General features: G+C 34.2%; 1 protein-coding gene across 3 annotated transcripts in view; it reads right to left on the reverse strand.

Moving 5' to 3' along the window:
• Positions 1-9,756: 9,756 nt before the first annotated feature.
• Positions 9,757-20,548, reverse strand: part of LOC118193590 (bestrophin-4-like) — a 66,663-nt gene continuing 55,871 nt past the window's right edge. For all 3 annotated transcript variants that reach the window (XM_035364702.2, XM_035364703.2, XM_035364704.2), the window contains exons 7-10: positions 16,825-16,977; positions 16,646-16,726; positions 10,976-11,127; positions 9,757-10,875 (exon numbers count right to left, since the gene is read on the reverse strand). In XM_035364702.2, coding sequence (XP_035220593.2) covers positions 9,867-10,875; positions 10,976-11,127; positions 16,646-16,726; positions 16,825-16,977 — 1,395 coding nt within the window. In that variant the 3' untranslated portion in view covers positions 9,757-9,866. The remainder of the gene's footprint in view (positions 10,876-10,975; positions 11,128-16,645; positions 16,727-16,824; positions 16,978-20,548) is intronic.

Here is a 20,548-nt window from a genome sequence, read left to right on the forward strand (position 1 = left end):
GTTTATAACATCCTATTGACTATAATACTAGAAGTTTAAAATTCCTAATTTGAAATTTAAATTTTTAAAATTAAAATTTAACAAAAACATGTAAGTTGTTATTTTTATATATTTAAAATTCACAGTTTTAAATATATAAAAGCAGCATCTTATTTCTTTTTCCAAAAGGAAAGTGCCTTAAAGGTTAAGATTCCATTTTAAATTGCTTTTCAAATCCTTGCCATCCTCAGCCTCAAAACAAAGAATAATCAAACTAAACATTTTGATATTTTTCAACATTTTCAAATGCTGAATTAATATTTTTGTATGTTAAGAGTTCGTATAGAATTTGTGAATAAACAGAAAAGAGGGGAATTAAAAAAATGAGACAATTTTAGAATTCCAAGCAATAACAATTTTTACAGGTGAAGATGTCCGGAGCAAATCCTGATGTCTTGATGAATTTACATCCCAAAGATAAATGATGCAGCAACTATAAAAATTATAGGCAACACTTGAACACTGAACATGTTGTTGTTGTGACTAATCTCGATTAGTCTGATATCAGAACAAGCCCACAAATTCATTGTAGCAAGGAACCAAGATTGTGCCAGTCGTTGGGCACCATAGAGGTGACAGTACGACTTTGCTCAGCAACGCCTCCAATTTTGAAGTCTCCGACCCCTTTCCCCTACCATCAGCCTCTTGAGAGGACTTTCGGTTCACCACATACTTAGCGCACAGACACTTATACATTTACGAACATCCATGTCTTTTCCGGGATTCGAACCAGGGTCCTTCCGTGAGGCATTAGCGTCGCTAACCACTATTCCAGTTGGGCGGCAAACGGGAACATTCATTAGCTAAATGTTTCCCTCACACACAGTTTTATTTAGAGGGGGTGTTTGTGTGTCTTCTCCTTTTGTAATATAAGACGCTGACTGCAACATGAACAGTTTACCAAGTTTCTGCAGTAAGAGTTTTTGGATCCACCAGCGGCAGAGCGGTAAAGTCGCTGAACACTGGTAGTTCGGTCTGAGGTTCCAATCCCGCGAACGGGCTGACTGCATGGGCGTTATCGTGGTTTTCCCCAATGTGTAACATGTATACGAGACAAATTCCTCGGGGTTCATTCCTCGTGGAGGACTTCCTTAGAAAGTCCTCCACGAGGGCATCCCTACTCTTAGGCAAATGGTCCTAGTGTGCTTTTCCATGATTAAATAAACCAAACCAAACCAAACCTACAGTAAGAGTTTCGAAAGAACTGACTTTTATTAGTTAAAAAAATAGTAAATGTCTACAGATACGGAAAATAAAATGTTTCATACTCCGAAACATAATTTTAATGTCTTAAACAAACATTTATAGTATTATTCGTTCAGTTTAAGAAGGGAGGGAAGACCATTAGACCTGTGTTCCCGGGGTGCTGTATTTCAAATCTGGGACTGGAACTGAGCAAACTAGTACTATCACCTATATGGTGCCCATGGCTCGTTGCCAACGACAGGCGCAATCTTGACTCCTTGCCTGAATTTTCTAAGCTTGCTCTGATTTCAGATAAGCGAGAGTAGTAGCAATAACAGCAACAACAAATGAAAAAGACAGAAATTCCTAATAGGTAAATGTAACGTACCGTACCTCCTCTCGTATAGTCCGGAACCTTAATTTTACACTGCATTTTGGGGGAGGACATACCTAGCAAAAGCGACTACTTTCATGTTTAAGAACGCAAATTGTTCTGATTATGAACGTAATTTTAAAATACTAAATCTGACTATCATAACATCATAATATATTGTGTAAATAAAAGTATCCTGTAAGGATTAATAGTCTCATAGCCCTACCTAAATAAATTCACCGATTTTTCATATCTCAGTATATATTACTCAACCTAAAATTGGAACGTGAGAAAAATACAAGCAGAAATATCATACATTTCTTGTATAAAATATATAAAAATAGCATTATCATCAAAAATACCAAGCGTGAAAGGTGCGATTTCAGATAGTTTTATAAAAACGAACTGGCCAAACTAAATTTTTCGAAAGGTATGCTTTATCCGAAATATTTCCGCCTCCGTTATTTTGGCTAACTGGCGTTTTACTCTGCTTATTTGTGACGTCCGAGACCAAAATCTGTCTGGAAATTTGTAAACTTGGGTGGTAGGCATCGGCCTCCTATCCTACAAACGTCTTTGTCCGACGTGTGGGAGAAAGCGTGACAAGTGTTTAGTAAAGATCCGTTTGAAAGGTCTGGCAAATTATTAACCTCGCTTTTCCATTTAATGGTCAATTACATGTAATTGAAACATCAAGGCGAGGCATGGAGGCACGCAATTACCCACAATGCACCGCAGTTTAATTGCGAAAGGAATGCATCTTTCGTCGACCTCAAGTTTGGAATATTCTGTGTGGGGAGGCCATTTTTTAGTTACTTAGGTACACGACATAGTTTCGGAAGCAACGGTTTATCTTAAGAATTTTCTTAATTAAAAATATTTGTGAAAAAAAGTTCAAGATCAGAATTAAAAAGCTAAAAAAATATGAAAAGAATCAGATTTTAACATCGCGTCAGAGGGTTTTTTCTAAGATCTTTTACGCTCTCGCTGAGTTCGCAATTTACCAGTCCGCTCTTGGACTCACTCTTGCTAACACTAACACAATCGTTTTCATTTTTTAGCTTTATTTTTAAACACTGCTTTCGTTGCATTAATGTCGGATAAAATTCAACAATAAAATTTCAAAAATTTAAAAGCCGCGCGTTTTTAGAATTCCCGATACAATGTTATATTTCGGATTTAATTTGTTTCAGTCTTTTCTCAGTTTATCATATCAACTTCAGATTTCTTAGTAAGATGGACTTGCACAACTTTTTTTATATTTTTATTATTAACATTTTGTCTTTTTAATTTTATTTAATAAACATCACTTTCTTCAATTTTACGCCACATTAAATGCAAAAACAAAATTATAAAATTTTTAAAAGCAGCAGATTTTTAAAATTTACGATAGATTATTAAATACTGCCATACATTTTTTTATATTCGCTATAATATTTCTTTAAAAACAGTAAATAGTGACAGCATTTCGTGGCAACATCCATTTACAGTGCACTTTCAATCATCAAGGCTAATGCCGGAAAACAGTTCACGGATAATTAAAAAACTCGGATAATCCAAACTATCAATTTTCATCTGAAAAAAGGAGTAATTTTTCTGCGCTTTTGAGAAGGTTTAAATATTTGTCGAATTACATAGCATATTTTTTGAAGTGCTATTTTATCACTGTATTCGAATCTTTTTGGGTCAACTCATTCTAACAGAGTTTCATCGGAAGTTCTTGCTATCAGTAAAATGTTTCAATTAATCTAAGGTTTTGTTTTAATACTAAAACAAGTTACTTGGGATCAGTACTTAGAATGTGTCCTTTAATCATTTTTTAGTTCTAAAATTTTAAATCAGTTTTAAAAGAATCAGAAGAAAATATGGGCAAAAATTCATACGAAAACATTTTTAAACACGCATGGGGCGGGGGGGGGTTAGAAAGACAAAATTTAAAAAAAAATGAGCTAAAAATGAAAGAATTTTTACTACAGTTCTCTATTCTTCAGTCAATGATTTATTATTCCTATATAAAAGTTTTAAGAGAGTTGAGAGATAATAATTCACTAATAAAACTATATTACAGGTATATTTGCTTAATTTGCATACTAATAAACATTAACTATACTAAAAAAAAACATGATTTCTAGCCCAAATGGGATATTAATCTCCAAACAGCATTTTACATTGAATCATTATAAACGGCGTATCACTTTTCAAATTGTTGCCACCATTTTAAAAAAATTAAATAATGAAGAATCTGGATGAATCATATTTCTCGCACTGTGGAAAAAATAAGGGTACATAGAGCCATCAAATTTTCTATAACGTAGTCTTTCACCTGAAGCTGAAGGATATAAAATGGGCACCTGGAAGAACAAATCTTGAATTTCGAATTGTTTCCGTTAATTATTTCATATTTTGTAAAACTTTAACAAATTTTTGATTAGCAAACTGAACGATATCAAAGCAAGCAGTGCAATACTGTACAAGAAAAAGGGAAAAAAGCATTTTCATCTCCAGCTCGCGAGACTGTCTATCAGAAATGCTGTTTTTAAATATTTTATAATTTTGCTGTTGAATCGAATTTTAAGTGGCGTAAGTGTCAAGAACATGATATTTGATAAATAATGTAAACACACAAAACGTTAATAATAAAAAGACAAAAAAAGTTTCTTAAAGCCATTTTAGGAAGAAAACTGAACATTGAAACGACGAACTAAGAAAAGATTGGAAAAAAAGAGAAAAACACATGCCAACAATTAGCACTGCACCGGAAATTTTAAATCTACAGTGCATGGACAAAAATATGGAAACACCTTGTGAAATGCATGTTTGAAAAGAAAGATTGATTTTAATGAAATATGTAGGTGGCGCTGGCGTTTTTGACTACTGACGCCACCTATACAACTTCGTAAATGTGCTAAACAGTTCAGTTGTTGTCGGAGTACTGTTATGTGAGGTTGTCATTGCATTATGTCAGAGTTAACAGACTTCGAACGTGGGCAAATTGTTGGAGCACGTATGGTAGGTGCTTCCGTAAGCAAGGTAGCCGAGGTGTTTAGTGTTTCAAGAGGTACTGTATCGAAGATTTATTCCGCATATTTGAAAAGCGGAAAAACATCATCTGCTAAATCACAGCGCGGACGAAAGTGTGTCCTGAGTGATCGTGACAGACGATCATTAAGGGAAATTGTGACGAAAAATAAGACCACCGCTGCAAAAGTTACTGCTGAAATGAATGTTGCGTTACCGAACCCTGTGAGTACCAAAACAATTAGAAGGGAGCTTCATAAACAGGGAATTGCTGGCCGTGCTGCAATTGAGAAGCCACTCATCAGTGATGCTAATGCCCGTAACAGGAAAAGGTGGTGTTTAAGTCATAAAGCCTGGACTATAGAGCAGTGGAAGAGAGTAATATGGTCTGACGAGTCTTCTTTCACATTGTTTCCCACTTCTGGCCGAGTTTACGTCTGGAGAACGCCATCTCAAGCCTATAATACAGACTGTTTGTTGCCAAGAGTGAAACATGGCGGGGGTTCTGTTATGGTTTGGACAGCCATATCGTGGTTCTCTGCTAGCCCCATGATAACTGTGTCAGGGCACATGACTGCCAAGACTTATGTGAACATTTTGGCCGATCAAGTTCATCCCATGGTACAAACTTTGTTCCCCGATGGTGATGGTGTCTTCCAAGACGACAAAGCCCCTGTTCACACAGCTCACATTGTCCAGGACTGGTTTTCTGAGCACGAGGACGAGTTGTCCCATTTCCCCTGGCCACCACAGTCACCAGACCTGAATATTATCGAACCTTTGTGGTCTACATTGGAACGGAAAGTGCGTTCTCGTTATCCACCGCCAACATCGTTATCTGAACTTGCCACCGTTTTGCAGGAAGAATGGTATAATATTCCCTTGGCAAACATACAGGAACTCTATTTATCCATTCCGAGAAGACTGCAAGCTGTTTTAGATGCCAACGGGTTTCCTACACCATATTAAGCAAAGAAACATGTTTTTTTAAAGGTGTTTCCATATTTTTGTCCAACCCCTGTATACTGCAATGCTGCTTTTAATATTTTTTCATCTTTACTGTTCAATTGAATATGGCGTAAGTATGAAGAAAATAATGCTTAATAATAAAATTAAAAGACAAAAAGAAAGAAAAAGGATTAGTAGGAGTGAGTTTAACAGCAGATTGGTAGACTGCAAGCTCAGCGAGAACTTAAAAAAACCTTAAAAACCCTTTTAGGTGAACATTTAAATCTGAAACCTTTCAGAATTTGCTTTTCTTTTAATTTTCAGTCCCTTTCCCTTTGAATTATCGAATTAATAATTCTACAATTTCAGATTTTATATCAAACTAAATTGCAGGAATTTCTCTTTCGATTGTCTTTCAATTTTAATTTTCTCTTTCGAAAGCAGTGTATATGTTCCACAAATGTATTTCGAAAACTGGATTTTTTATGATTTCTGGAAAAACGAATCACAAAAGTTGAAAAAAAGGCGAAACTTATTTTTAAATTATTGATTATTTTTTAATGACCTTATAATATATGCCAAAGCTAAGCCATTTCTAACCTTAATAAACTTTTTTCCATTCTGTATTTTAAAACTGTAAATTTTATAAATAAAATCACTTCAAATGTCTTTCATTAATTCTTCGCTTTGTAGAAGTATGCTATTAATGTTCTCATGAAGTTTTACGTTATACTGTTAGTCTCTTAATCATATAAAAATTCATTAAACTTAAAGTATTTTTAATTTATGAAAATGGTGTGAAGAGTTGGGTAGTGCCGATCTGAAGCCTGCAAGCGTTCCTTAGAAGAGTGATCTCTGAAATGAGGTACGCGAATCCCAGGTAGCATGGAGGTAAGCAAAAGAAGTAGGCTCACAATCACTTAATTAATCTATTTAATTAATTTATGGGAAAATCTAATTAAATTACTCTATTTAGGGGACCTGATATATAAGCATATAGTGACAAAGTCTTAACTTATATGGTATTTCTCCCACCTTCTTAGCGTGCCTTCGTGGTGTAGTGGTTCTGCACGCTGGGTCGGTATTCCAGAGGTCCGTGGTTCGATTCTCGGCGAAGGCGGTTGCTAATTTTTCATCTCTCTCTTCCTCCAATTAAACTAATGTCTCTACAAACTTATTCGTTCTTTCTTTTTTTCTTTAATAGCAGTTGCGCTCGTAAGCTCAGTCGATATCTTTGTGTCTCTAAAAACTATAAGCATCGCTTTTACAACTAATGCATAATTAAAATACATTCGCGGCCCGCGAATTTGAGACCACTGTTCTAGAATACTATAGAATTAGTATTCTAAGATTTTATGAATGCTACTTCCTTTTTAGAAAATTATATTTATCAAAACGTTTGATGGCAATTTGATTAGGTTCGTCACTTACTAGTAACATCAGAAATCTTTTTATAAACTGACTTTTTATTTTTAGCTTCATACAAATGGAAACATTCGCTCACCAAATTGTGTACGATTCTTTCTTTGATCTCGAGCTTTAAAATGATGTATCTCGGTCAGTTGTTATCGTATGGACGTCAAACGTTTCGCATTATATTTTTTTATAAATTCAGTCTACCGGAAAGTTCTGTCCGTTTCTTTGAGAACAATTTTCGACACTTAAGCACATGTTTATTTGGCGCATGTTCGACTCTCTACTTTTATCGCTTAATGTATACATACTGACGTAGCAAATTAAGTAAAACAAAGTTCATTCACATTAGTTTTAAGTGTGAAGCGATAATGTGCCCATGTATTCTGTATTTTAATCTAATTTCAACAAGAAAGAAATTTATTGTAGCAGAAGAAAGTCGAAAGAAGAAGCATGTAGAAATTTATTGAAAGTGTTTGGTGAAGATACAATTTCTGATCGGACATCCAAAAAGATGGTTCGAAAACTTTTAAACGGGTGATTTCGACCTTTCTGATAAGCCATGTTCTGGGTGACCATCTTTGATCGACGACGATGCTGTTAACACCATATTGGAGCAAGATCCTTTTCTGAAAACATCGGAGATCCCAGAAAGGCTAATTCAGCTCAGTAAACCATTTCGGACCATATTCGGAAGATAGGAAATATTGAAGATGGGTGCCACTTGAATTAAGTCAGAATAATTTGGATAATCGAGTCGTCGTATGCATATCTCTGCTTGCTCGGAACAAAATGGAGCCCTTCTTGAACCGGATGATAATTGGAGATGAAACGTGGATTACCTACGAAAACATCGTAAGGAAAAGGGCATATTGTGAATCCGGAAAAGCTCTAAACCTAAATTTAACGCTGAATAATAGAATGTTGTGTATATGGTGGGGCATTTGAGGACCAATACATTATGAGCGTTTAAAACTGAACAAAAAACTGAATTCGTAGAAGTATTGTCAGCAACTGGATAATTTAAAGACAGCAGTCCGAGAAAAGAGGCGGCTGATGTTCAATATGAAGGACATCATACTGCATCATGATAATGCCAGGCCACATGCTGCTTTGGCGATTTGTCAACAAATTGCAGAACTTGGCTGGGAAATTCTGTCACATCCACCGTATTCCCCGGTCTTAGCACCCTCTGAGTAAATTTTTTGAAGGGCAAAAACCTCAAAAATGAAAAAGAAACCAAACAAGCAGTAGTTCAATTTTTCGCATCAAAAGGTACAACATTTTTCAAAAATGGGATATAGAAATCGCCCTCTTGCTGGCAAGAAGTCATTAATAATAACGGAAATTACACTATTTAATAAAGTTTACTGAAGGTAAGAAAAATTTGTATTTTGTTTTAGTCCAAAAACGGACAGAACTTTCCGGTAGACCGAATATGTAGTGAATTTTAAAAAATACAAATATAGGCATCGGGGAAAGGTATAAAAAATTAAATTTCAAAATTTTGACAATTTGTTACATTTAATAGTGCAAAAACCTGGACATTCGCGGCATTTAAAACATTGGAAGTTTTTGTCTACAACGAACGGTTACAAAAGCAAGGAATCTTGCATATAGAATCGTTGATTATTTCCTTAAATATACGTATATAAACAAATTTCCGAGAAAAATATATGCTCAGAAAACCTGTTAGGACTTTATTATATATTCTAACCAATTATTTTTAGTTTTTATTTCCTTTTCCTCCTGATTTCAGTTTGCTGGAAAGTAAATTTGTAATGACGTAGATGCTAATCTTAAACTTGTTTCAGAAGCAGTATTTAAGCTGCGTTTCAAGACTTCGTAAAGCGTAGTAGCGGACTTAGTTCCGAGTTTATACTGGGTGTTTGAATTTAGCTCTTTAGTTGGTGTTAGGCACTTTTCAGTTTATTCTGCTATTTCTAGGCTCGGCTTTGCTGTGTGCAGCCGATTTAGCGTTTAGTTACTAAGAAACCCATCGTTAGCCCCCTAAATTTATTAGCGATTTGTTACATTCTCATTTTCTGTTACAATTAAGTTAGCCACAAGTGGTGGCGACAAGTGCGGCGCATCTGTTAATTTTAGTTAAAATGAAAGGTTATTTAAAACCTTCTTCTTCAGTATCTATTCTTCAAGACATAGCGAGAATTCGTTACTTCGTCTTCTACATAGAGTCTACACTATGCGCAACCTAAAAGAACACGAAGACTCTATAAACCCTGATACTTAGAACTAAAAGACATATCAAAGAAAATTTGAATTTTTTTTTCCATTTCAGTAATTATATTCTAAATATTTTTAGCGAATACAAGCAGCATGCCATGCTCTCCATATTTTATTGTAGAGCATTCATTTGTTTTGATGTAAACGATCATAAATAAAATTCTTAAAAATGATACGTAGGAACGCAATTTTGAAATATAAAATCCGTAGTTTGCTGAAATGAAAAAATTATGAGTTGCTTTAAAGTTTCGTCTAAAATTCAAAAATTTAGGAACTGCTTAAAATTTAATTTATTCAAGACTATTTCAAGATAATGTGTAAGCAAATATTAATTCATTTTGCTGCTAAATCTTATAATTCCTTTATTGTGAAACTCTTTGAACTATCGTTGTTCGATTTCAGTTGAGTGTTTTGTTTAATTTAGGTTTTCTTTTGCATAATAATTGGTTTTTACCGTTTCACTTGATATTTTCAACTACTTTTGTATTTTTCCTAAATCCTTCATCACATTTTTAGTGAAAAGAAATCTAAGAAAATCAATTCTTATATTTTATTAATTATTTACTATGTACATAATACAATGGATGTTACTTGTCAAAAAATATTCTAATATACCATATTTATGAGAGTTAAATGCATTTTGTGCTTAGTGTTGTTCATCACCCGTATCCGCTTTGTCCTTTGATGAAAGCTGTGAATTCATATTTTTAATACCTTCTTGACCATTTTTCGACTCACTCATTTCAATAGTTATTGAAGCGTTAGCTTGCTCATTTTCTGTAAAAGTACTGCTTGTATCATCACTACTTTCCTCAGCGGAACTGATACTAGAGTTTGCAGAACAGCAAGATTCGTAACCTTTCGAATGGCATTCATGTTGTTGAGAAGATACCGTCCTACTGAGCTCTTTCAAAACTTTACTTGCTTCTCTCACGAAATCTTGTACTCCATTATCTTTCTTGAGCTGTTTTTCGCCAAGCCCAATAATCCTAGTTTCGATACTGCCTATAGAAGGAGCTCTGGAGTTTTCTTCCGGTATGGAAGGCATTGCAATGTCCAGTTTTTGTAATCCTGTATCTGAAACCAAACTGCTTTCTTTATCTTCTTTAACATCGTATGAACTGTATCCCTCCTGGGTGATGGACACAGCAGGAGCGCTTACTGTTCTTGTGGCAGGCAGATTAGTGTAAGCGGCCGGCTTTACATTTTCTGTAACTCCGCCGTTCGGAAGGTTCCTTTTTTCTGCTTCTTGAAGTTCATACGTTTTGTGCCTATGTAAGTTTAAACTGTTAGGTCGAAAGGATGTACTAGATGAGCGACTATGGGATGGGCTGATTTTTCTCACCAGATTTTTCAAACTAGATTTTCGACTCATGCTCGGAGAGTTACGAGCTGAAGGTCCAGTTCTTTCAAGAGTAGCGGAAAACGCGGGATTGTCCAAACCATGTGGCTGCTGCGATGTACTTCTGACGATGCCTTTGCGAGTTGATGACTTGCGAAGACTCTGGCCGAATCTTGAATTCATAACCCTTGAAATGAAAGAAGATCTGAATCCGTCTGCGCCAGAGTGCTTCATAGAACCACTTTTATAAATGTTTCCTTCATCATCTTCTTCTAACAAAATATCCATTGGAAGATACTCAGCTTCGTCAACACTGAAAGATAAAGTTCCGTTTATAAAAAGATTACCCAGAAAGAAAAGCCTACTTTGTTTTTAAAAAGTAATAAAGAGTTTGTATGATTAAAACACCTTACTTTAAACTGAAGGCTGATCCAAGCTGAGGGTTAAGTATGTATTTCATTGAGTGCTTAGTCTGTGGAAGGCGTGGCTCCGGTTCATCCCAGAAGAAGTCCTTTTTCACTTTTGGATGCTTCATTTGCATATTGTCCACGATCAAGTACGCAATCTGGAAAGATATAAATTACGTAATCACTTTTGATATTTTTTTTTAAATAAGTCCTTGTAATAAACTGTATACGAAATTTCAGATAAATTAAAATGTTGTTGTCCACAAATTGCAATAAACATACTATAAAAAATTAAATAGAATAGTTTTCGGAAATCCAAATAACAGCTAATAAAGTTAATAAAACAATGCCAATTTTGGCTGTTGTAAGAAAACTTTTCTGGATTGTGTCACCTAGACTTGCAAGTACTGCACAAGCCAAGCTTTCAGATGCTAAAACAGAATGATATAGAAATGTGACATAAAGGAACAGAACATTTTCATGGGGTCCCACAAAGTTTTTTGTAAATATTATGGAGGCCTGGGGGTCGCGAAAAAATCTCAGTGATAAAAGGGGGTCGCGACTGAAAAAAATTTAAGAAACCTTGCTCTATACCAAGAATGCTTCAGGAATGAATTTCTACGTTAGCTTCTTAGCACTTGGTCCATGCCACTACATCTGTTATGAATTGATAGCACCATTAAGTAACGTCGTTAATGTTATAAATAATTTACGACCACATTTAGTACCGAAATACAACCCTTAGCCTTGGCATTGAGCCAAATATCCCCCCCCATATGGTGCGCTTCTTTTCACTATTACAATTAAAACATTACCAGTTATTATAGCTTTAGAATTTAACCAATTGCATAACCCCGAATAAAACAAAATTACGGAGTTATTAAACTTTTTAAAGAAAGAAATTGAATCTACAGAACGTGCATTTCTTTTAACCCTTTGCGGCACAGTGTGTCCGTTCTGGACACACCTAAACTTTCCTTCTGTGCGCACAGAAAAATTGAATGAAAATGGATTTATAGGTTACTATAGGTTACTTTGAACCTTCTTTATTTATAGTGGATGGTAGCTCAACACAAACCGTTTAATTTAGCCATATACTTTAGCCATGTTTAGTTTTTTAAGACCCTCATTTTCCGAAGAAATCTTCCAGATTTTGTTTAGGGTATAAAAGAAATTGTTTGAAGAAAATTTCTATGTTATTCTTCTTCCTGTATGCTAATCTCCTCATTCTATAATAGTTTTAAATTTTTACCTTGAAATCTTGCCTGAAATCAAAAGGCGAACCCTAGGTGTGCCCAGACCGAGCTTACCGATAATCTAGGACAACTGAGAGTCTGTATTCTTTGTTTCACCTTATCTCATCGGTCAGTTCATTGACAACAAAGCTCGTTTCAGCACTGTTCTCAATCAGTGCTGAAACGAGCAGCTCTACTCAATCAGAAGCTCTACTCAATCAGTGTGCCACTTTGGGCACACCCTCAGAATTAAAACGATAAGTGCTATCTTCACAAAATTTTACTTGTGTGCTCCTCTAGGCCTAATTAGACTACCTATTTTTTTTAAATCAAAACTCCAACTTTAAAATGTACCGTGCCGGAAAGGGATTGCGACGATATTTATGAAAAAATACATATAAATATATTCGCGCTATAAAGAAAAGTTCGAACCACATTAAAAAAATAATAAAATCTGAAGAAACAGTCAACAACTGCAGCCTTGTTGAAAAAACACGGGCTTTTTGTGATGAAATAACAGGTCATTTATCAGATGATTGTAATAAATTTAGCGCAAAAGAAGGGTATTCTTAAAAGAAATGGTAGATGTTTTTTGTATTATAAAATATTCCAGACTAAAAAACATTACGCAGAGTTAAGGTTGAATATAACGTATGCCATGAAAGGTAACAATGTTGAAAATGGTTGTGTGAAAATACTTATCCATTTGTAAATGATTCTTTATGTGAACAGGTTAATCCTATTAAAAACTCTGAAACAGTGTTGAAATTAGTAATACCGCAAAGGAAATGAATTACATATAGTAAACAAGTTGTTTTCCTATAGACGTTTCGGACCATTGCTCTTGACACAGGAATAAACATGAAAGTTCGTTTTTACTTGATTCAGGAAGTCAACGCAAATTTATTCATGATTTATCAAAAGAATTAAATTTACCTATCGTAAATAAAGAAAAAATAAATTTGTACAATTTTTGGAAAGAATACTGCAAGATGTAGTGTTAAATTCCAGCTACATAACATCGAAAACCAAAGTAAATGTTTGATCATTGAAGAATTAGAATTACCTGAAATTTGAGATGCTTTAAACAGAAGTTCCTAGCCAAAAACTGAATAAACAGATCCAATTTTGAAATATTTAAATTAGCTGATTATGAAGACGGTGAATGTAAGAATAATTTTTTGTTCCATGGCGAGCACTAGCCATTTTAGGTTTTGGCCACTACTAAGGCCAGAAGCGGTGGACATTTTATTATGGAGGCACCTAATAGAAGTCCATTTTTACTTCCTTTTTCAAATAGTTTTTGTTGATAGGGTCAGACAATTTACGTCCATGCCGTCTCCGAGATTCGAACCCAGACCCTTCGGTACGGCAGTCAAAGTCACAAACCACTTTCCCATTTGTGTGACATGTAATAATCATAAAATTGATATTCTAATCGGAAGACGCTTTTGGAAATTTCGGATTAAATTTAACTTTTAAAGAAGACGGTTGTGGAATACAACTTCTTTGAATATATAATTGTGATAATTTAGAAAATAATTGATTATGCTAAACATACTTGTTTTTTAAGTTCGAAGGTTTTATAAGGATCCATTCTTGCACGTGGACTGTTATAGATGAATACAGTAAACTGGGAGTCGTAACATCAGTAACTGAACTAAATGATACAGTTCAGGATCGGTATGCTAATTAATCGCATCTCCCTGTAATTCTTTAGGATAAGTATACAACGAAATTAAGGATTGTTTCCGATTCATCTTCACATACTTCTCATGCTTCTTCGCTAAACGAATTGTTGCATCCTGGACCAAACTTAAACCCAGATCTCTTAAAACTTAAATTTTGCAATAACCAAATCGCGTTTGTTGCTGATACCGAGATGGCGCTTATTTAAATTAGACTAGAAGAAATTGATCATGTTACTGTATGCGGATAGATAATTTATCTGATATTCAACTAAGAATTTAATGAATGACTAGAATCCTGTTTGGTGTTATCTCCAGTCCATTTCTAATTCACTTGAACAGTTTCTAATTCTGCTATGTATCCTGATATGTGTTTGATGTTAAACGAATTGATGTACGCCGAAGAATTGTTGTTAAGAGGTCTGTATGGAAAAGCTTTCAGAAGATCTAAAGACAGCAGGCTACGTAATCAAAGAACAGAAATGAAACATCGAAAATGGAAGTAATTCTGTAGAACTTAAAAGCCTGTTGGCTGATTCTGTTAAAAAAACTTATTAAACATTTTTTTAAAATTCTGATGTTATTATACGCACACCGATAAGAATCTTTGGCCCAGTAGGGTTTCTTTTTCCCTTTATTATCAGGTTTAAACTTTTCAAGAACTGTGGGAACGAAGATTTCATTAGGATGAAGAGTTGTCTGAAGAACTAAAGGAAAGCTGGAAGAGCTGGTGATCCGAAATGGAAATCCTGAAGAAATTTTTAAGGCCTCTGAAAAACTGACACTGCAGAAATTAAAATTAATGAGTGCAGTTATTACAGCCAGAATTGTTGATTACCTGAAAGATGTATTCAAAGTGAGCAATATTTTCATTTGATCAGACTTTTTCATCCCATTGCAATGGATAAAAGGATGACGAGGTCGGGAACCATTTGTGTCTAATAGGGTAGCTGAATAAAGGAACTATATCGATGCTCAAAATTGGAATCATTGTATGGAAACAATAGATAGACTCTCAGCAGATATACTCACGAAAGGAAAACCTGTTGAATGAATGACGTTAAGTAGTGGCAAGGTCCTCCATGACTAATGCTACCAGATTGCTTATGGCCTTAAAACAGTTTGAACGTAGTTAATTCAGAAGACTTGAAAATTAAGAAGAAAACTACAGAAAAAACTGCATGTAATGCCACGCCAACACCATAACCATTTCTCGATATAGAAAAATATAATAAATTATCAAGATTGTATCGAATTACAGCCTGACTAAAATGCTTTATACAAAATACGAGGAAAATATGTGAGAAGATAGAAGGTCCTCTGATAGCTTTAGAACTGTCAGAAACAAACATTTATTGGGTGAAAACTATCCAGTCAAAGCATTTTTAAAAAGAAAGAACCAATTACTTAATGATCAGCCAATAAGCAAAGGCATCAAAACTTTTTGAGTTTAATCCAGAATTAGATGAAAATAAACTGATATGCAGTAAGGGATATTGTGCTACAATTGCAAGCAGTTATGCATTAAGCATAACTGCTTGCAATTGCAGTTAAGGATTGGATATTGCTTCCAATTGCAGTTAAGGATATTGTGCTACAATTTTCACACTTTGAAATGAAAGAAAAACATCCATGGTTAATTCCTGGAGGAATGAAGCATGCAGAACTCTTAATTACAGACGCGTACAATAAAGTTCTACATTCAGGAACAGTTGACCTACTGGCTGAAATACGAAGCAAATTTTTGATTCTCAGAGGAAGGTAGAAAGTGAAATCTGCGTTGAACAAATGTTTAATACGCAGAAGATATAAGGTTCGTCCAACTATAGTAGAAACAGTCCTATGAATTTACATATGAATTATACTTATATCTATACTTCGGGGCTTACAGAATATATCAAACAAATGTTTACAATGAAATTTTACGTTGTAAGAAATAACACTGAAATATATATATATTTTTTTGCATATGAAATATATAACCGCAGTCACAACCCGAAATATATATATATATATATATGTAAGATAAAAAATATGAAAGCAAACTTCTAATTTTAATTAACTATAACCTCTTTTATTTTTATTTCATTTGAAAACCTCATCTCTCTGTCTTGTAAATAGCACCGTAAGTCTAAACTGGGTCATTCAAATAAATCATGCGATGTTACGTAACGCTTAATGCAGATACCTCTTCCCCAATCAAAATAATTGTAACAAAACTGAAACTTGACTTCCTCCCTTCTTCCTCTGCACTACTGCGATACTGTCTCTCTTTTTGCTTAAGCTTTCATTCTGTAAAGACTCTTTGCTGCAATCATCTATATGCTGCTATGATAACTTCTACCGCTAAAGGATCAAAACTGTAAATGTTCTGGAAGTGGGCACGAATGGAGGGCCAAGTGAATTGTGGCCATAAAATGGGAATTTAATCCGGCTCGACTGTTTATTCTTCTTCAAAATGAATGGACGGTCTAAGCTTCAAGTATCTACGCAATCAGCATTCCTACGCATCTACGTCGTAATGTTTCCTCCATCAGTACTTCCAAAATTGTGCTAATATTACATTTATTAGTAGCCGTGGATTACGCGCTAATAACCTCAATGGAACATTTATTCCTCAGCTGGGTTTCTGCAAATTCATCATTAAATGTTAGATATCATCGAGTGAATATGGTGTGCTTAAAATGTGTGCTTTCATTGCATATATATATATAACTGAAAATGAAAGGAAATGACTGTTATCGAAAACCTACATGAACTGCTCTGTCCAGGCACCAGTTGAGTTCAAAGTCGTCGTCGTCTTCTCCATATGGATTTACGATCTGCTCCGCAACCTATAGGAATGAATATATTCTTGAATTATTCTGCTTTTATCACATCGCTTAAAATTCTAGGGAAGCTTATGTTAAATAATTGAGAACTCTCTTCTTACTTTGAGCCATCCTACGTAGAAAAAGAACTGCAGCAAAGTGAAAAGAGGTATATAGAGATCCACTTGATTTTTAGGATAGCCCTTAGTAGGATCCAGGTATTGCCTGCCTACCATAAGAGCAACCGAGTACATGTAAGTGGCTAAAGTTACTACCTACAAAACATATGAGAAAAGTTCACTTAAAATATTTATCTTTATAACAGAATCAGTAACTATATAAAGCAGTGGTTTCAAAATCAAATTGCCAGCGAGTCGAAAGCATGATCTGAAAACAAATGGCGGGCCAGATTTTTTTTTAACAAAAGAAAAATTTTATTAGCAAAATAAAAAATATTTTACGTAAATTTTAAATTTTGCCTTCTAATTATTTATCAAAACATACATGACAGCAATAACAACACTACAAAGGAAAAATTGGAAACTCTTGTTTATTTTTTGTCTGAAATCTTAAGTTTAGTTCAAATATATTGACAGTTAGTTATTAAATTATAAGACTTGAAATTGCTTTCGAATAATTATAGCATGCTTAATTTTTAATTAATCAAAAAATAACTTATTTCAATTTAAGCTAAATTTTTTTTTTAAAAATGAAAACTTTAATGTTACATCGAAGTTATTGATACTATCTTTTTCCTTGGTTGATTATCTTCATGAAAGACTTCCTAAAGAAAATCTTTTACATTTTGATTACTCATAATCAAAAATTTCTTTTATTTACTAATCAGATAAATTTGTAATTTAATTCACAGTCCCATCTACGTATTTGATTAAGTTCTCTGGCTCTATAAAAACTCAATAACGAGAATAAAACGAATCAAGAAGAGATGGATGTTTGATTGTCTGAATTTTTGGATTAAATTGAACTTTGATTTTTAGTATATTATTTCTGACGCTGTTGCGAAATAGAAATATAGAGAAATAATCACTCAAAATGTTCGCTTGAAGTAAATTTATTTAATATTAGAAAATATTAAACTAACAAAAAAACTCCTCATAACTTTCGTTTGAATTTATCTTGTTATTGTGAACAAATTTAGGTGAACCCAGCTTTACACCGGTTATGGTTACCAGCAGTCATTTCTTTTTATTTTTACTTTTTTAAGTATAGATGGAAGTTTAAATAAATTTGGGTACTTACGTATTATTCCGTCAACCATGAAACTATCGCCAAGTAACACGATTATTGCCGGTTACGAATAAGCGTGACGTCCTAACACACTCATATCATCTGCAGCTTTTTTTTTTTTTTTTTTTTTTTTTTTTTTTTTTTTGTAACACAGATTTATTCTCGATGAGTCACCCCTCGTTTTTATGAACATGAATACAAATTAACTGTTATTGCTTATTTCTTCCTTGCATTTTGAAAGCAGAATGAATTCGAGGGCAATGGAATCACATCTGTGAACGACCTCCGATTCATTTACACCTAGTTGAAAGAAGTGACATCTTTTGAAAGGGGGAAAACAGCTGCATGTAATAGATTGGATTGACAAATAAGTAATAGATTGAAACTATCACCTGCGAGAAATGTGTATCCATAGGGTTCTAAACAGAGATTACGGTAAAATCAAAGGGCCTCAAAAATAATAGAAATCGATGAAAGCCTTTTTACGAAGCACAAAAAGGAAGCGGTTCAAGTACTTTCACAGCAGCGACTATTTGGCAGATTGTGTAGAGAGACTCACTATGTTTTACTGTTGTACTGGCATAATTTTTCTCTTTCATTTTCCAATGATAAAATTTGTAAAAAAGTGAGGAAATACGGAATTTATTGAGTTGCTGTAATTTTCCTGTTTGTTCTTTATTAGCTTTATTAGCTGCAGATATGAGACTGTAAGAATGCGGCTCAGAATTCCGAATGAACGAGTAGCGAAGCTTTTGTGGGATCTCCGCCAACTTCCAAAGTTCGATGCTAGCCAGCTTTGATGGTTGATGGAATAATACGTAAGTACTTCAATTTGTTTATTTTTAAGACGCGATTTAATTTAAATAAATGGTTTAATGTTTAAAGCAAGGATGTCAAACTCGCGGCCCGCGGGCCCGAACAAATATTTTTGCGGCCCGGCCAATATATCGGCCAATAATAATATATAATAATAAAATAACATATCGACGAAGAAAAAAATTAAATGTTTACTGCTAAGTAATTAACGATAATTTATTCAGTGTTGTTAGATTACTCACAGCGAGCTGACACACACACTACTTAAATTACAAATGCGTGTGAGTAGCTTGCGTTCAGCTACCTTTGGCTTTTGGCGGACACGTGCACTCAGAACTTGTACGCATCCCCCGATAGTCGAATGTGGCCGAACTCATGGTCTCAATTTTCCAATCATAGTTTTGTACGATATATTGGTTCATGCACTTTGCTTTATTATCAATTATTACTTAATTCATTGTTACGGATTTCATAGTTATTTATTTAGTTAGTTAGTTTTTTTTTTTTTTTTTTTTTTTTTTTTATTTTTATTTCGAATTGGAATTAGATTTGCTTCATGTTGCCTTAGCAACGCAGACGATGTTTGAAAAGACAGCTGCGTTGGAAGGTTAAAAATAGAACAGCGCGTGCATTTAATACCTAATAAATAAATATCTCGTAATTGCTGTTGCCATCCACAAAAATCCAGATATTTATAGATGTTTCCAGTATATTAGAGAAATTAATTATAAAGCTTATAAAAGCCGAGAACAAACAACTCATCTCAGTAGTAGCTGTCGTTCTAGCGAACTGTTTATTTACTTAATGCTGTGATTGATTTCTAGCGATTTCACTGTGAGATAGAATTAGTTTCTCTGTTTTGAATTGATTTTTGCTAAACGTTTGACATTTTGTGATATTGTTAGAATATTTTTGAAGAAATATTTCAGCATTTTGATTTATCTCTTGTGGAAAGAATAAATTTTTGTTAACTTTTTAACGTTAACCGTGTTTATTCCAGCCCTTTGTATTCAGTATCAAAACCAAGTGGTAGTAAAATTAAACGAAAAATCGCTGACGAACATAGAATATTCCAAGTAAAATGGGAATTAGAATATTTTTGCTGTGAAATAAAAGATAAAATAATCTGCTTGATATGTAATAATACTATTAATGTACCAAAGTTATATAATATTAAACGTCATTACGAACAACACGAATCGAAATATAACAATTACGAAGGATTAATGAGAGAAGAAAAGTTGAAAGAGCTCAAGTTAGGAGTGAAAAAGCAACAGTCCATGTTTAGTAAAGTATTGCAAGAAAGTGAAGCGGCGGTACATGAAAGCTACGTCTTGTCCGAGTTGATAGCTAAACATTCGAAGCCGCCTTTTACTGACAGTGATTTCATCAAGGAATGCCTAATGAAAGCTGGTGAAATTGTTTGTCCTGGAAATGTGAAGGCTTTTCAATCAATTTCATTGTCTCGAAATACAGTTGCGGAAAGAGTTACTGATTTAGCCGCGAATTTAAGTGATCAGATCAAAGCAAAATCATCTAGTTTCGAAAGTTTCTCCATTGCCTGTGACGAGAGCACGGACATTAGTGGCAAAGCTCAATTAGCAGTGTTTCTTCGTTCTTGTGACAAGAATTTTAACATTTTTGAGGAATTACTGGAACTAATACCGATGAGGAGAAGATATATTTACTTGTGTTTTTGGACTTCTGCAGAAATACAATCTACTTTTGGCAAAATTAAATTCTGTAGCTACAGATGGCGCTCCATCAATGACCGGGAAAATC

Source organism: Stegodyphus dumicola, chromosome 8 (assembly GCF_044657685.1).
Source record: "Stegodyphus dumicola isolate Sdum_Otavi_A_Nest chromosome 8, ASM4465768v1".
NCBI classification, from domain to species: domain Eukaryota; kingdom Metazoa; phylum Arthropoda; class Arachnida; order Araneae; family Eresidae; genus Stegodyphus; species Stegodyphus dumicola.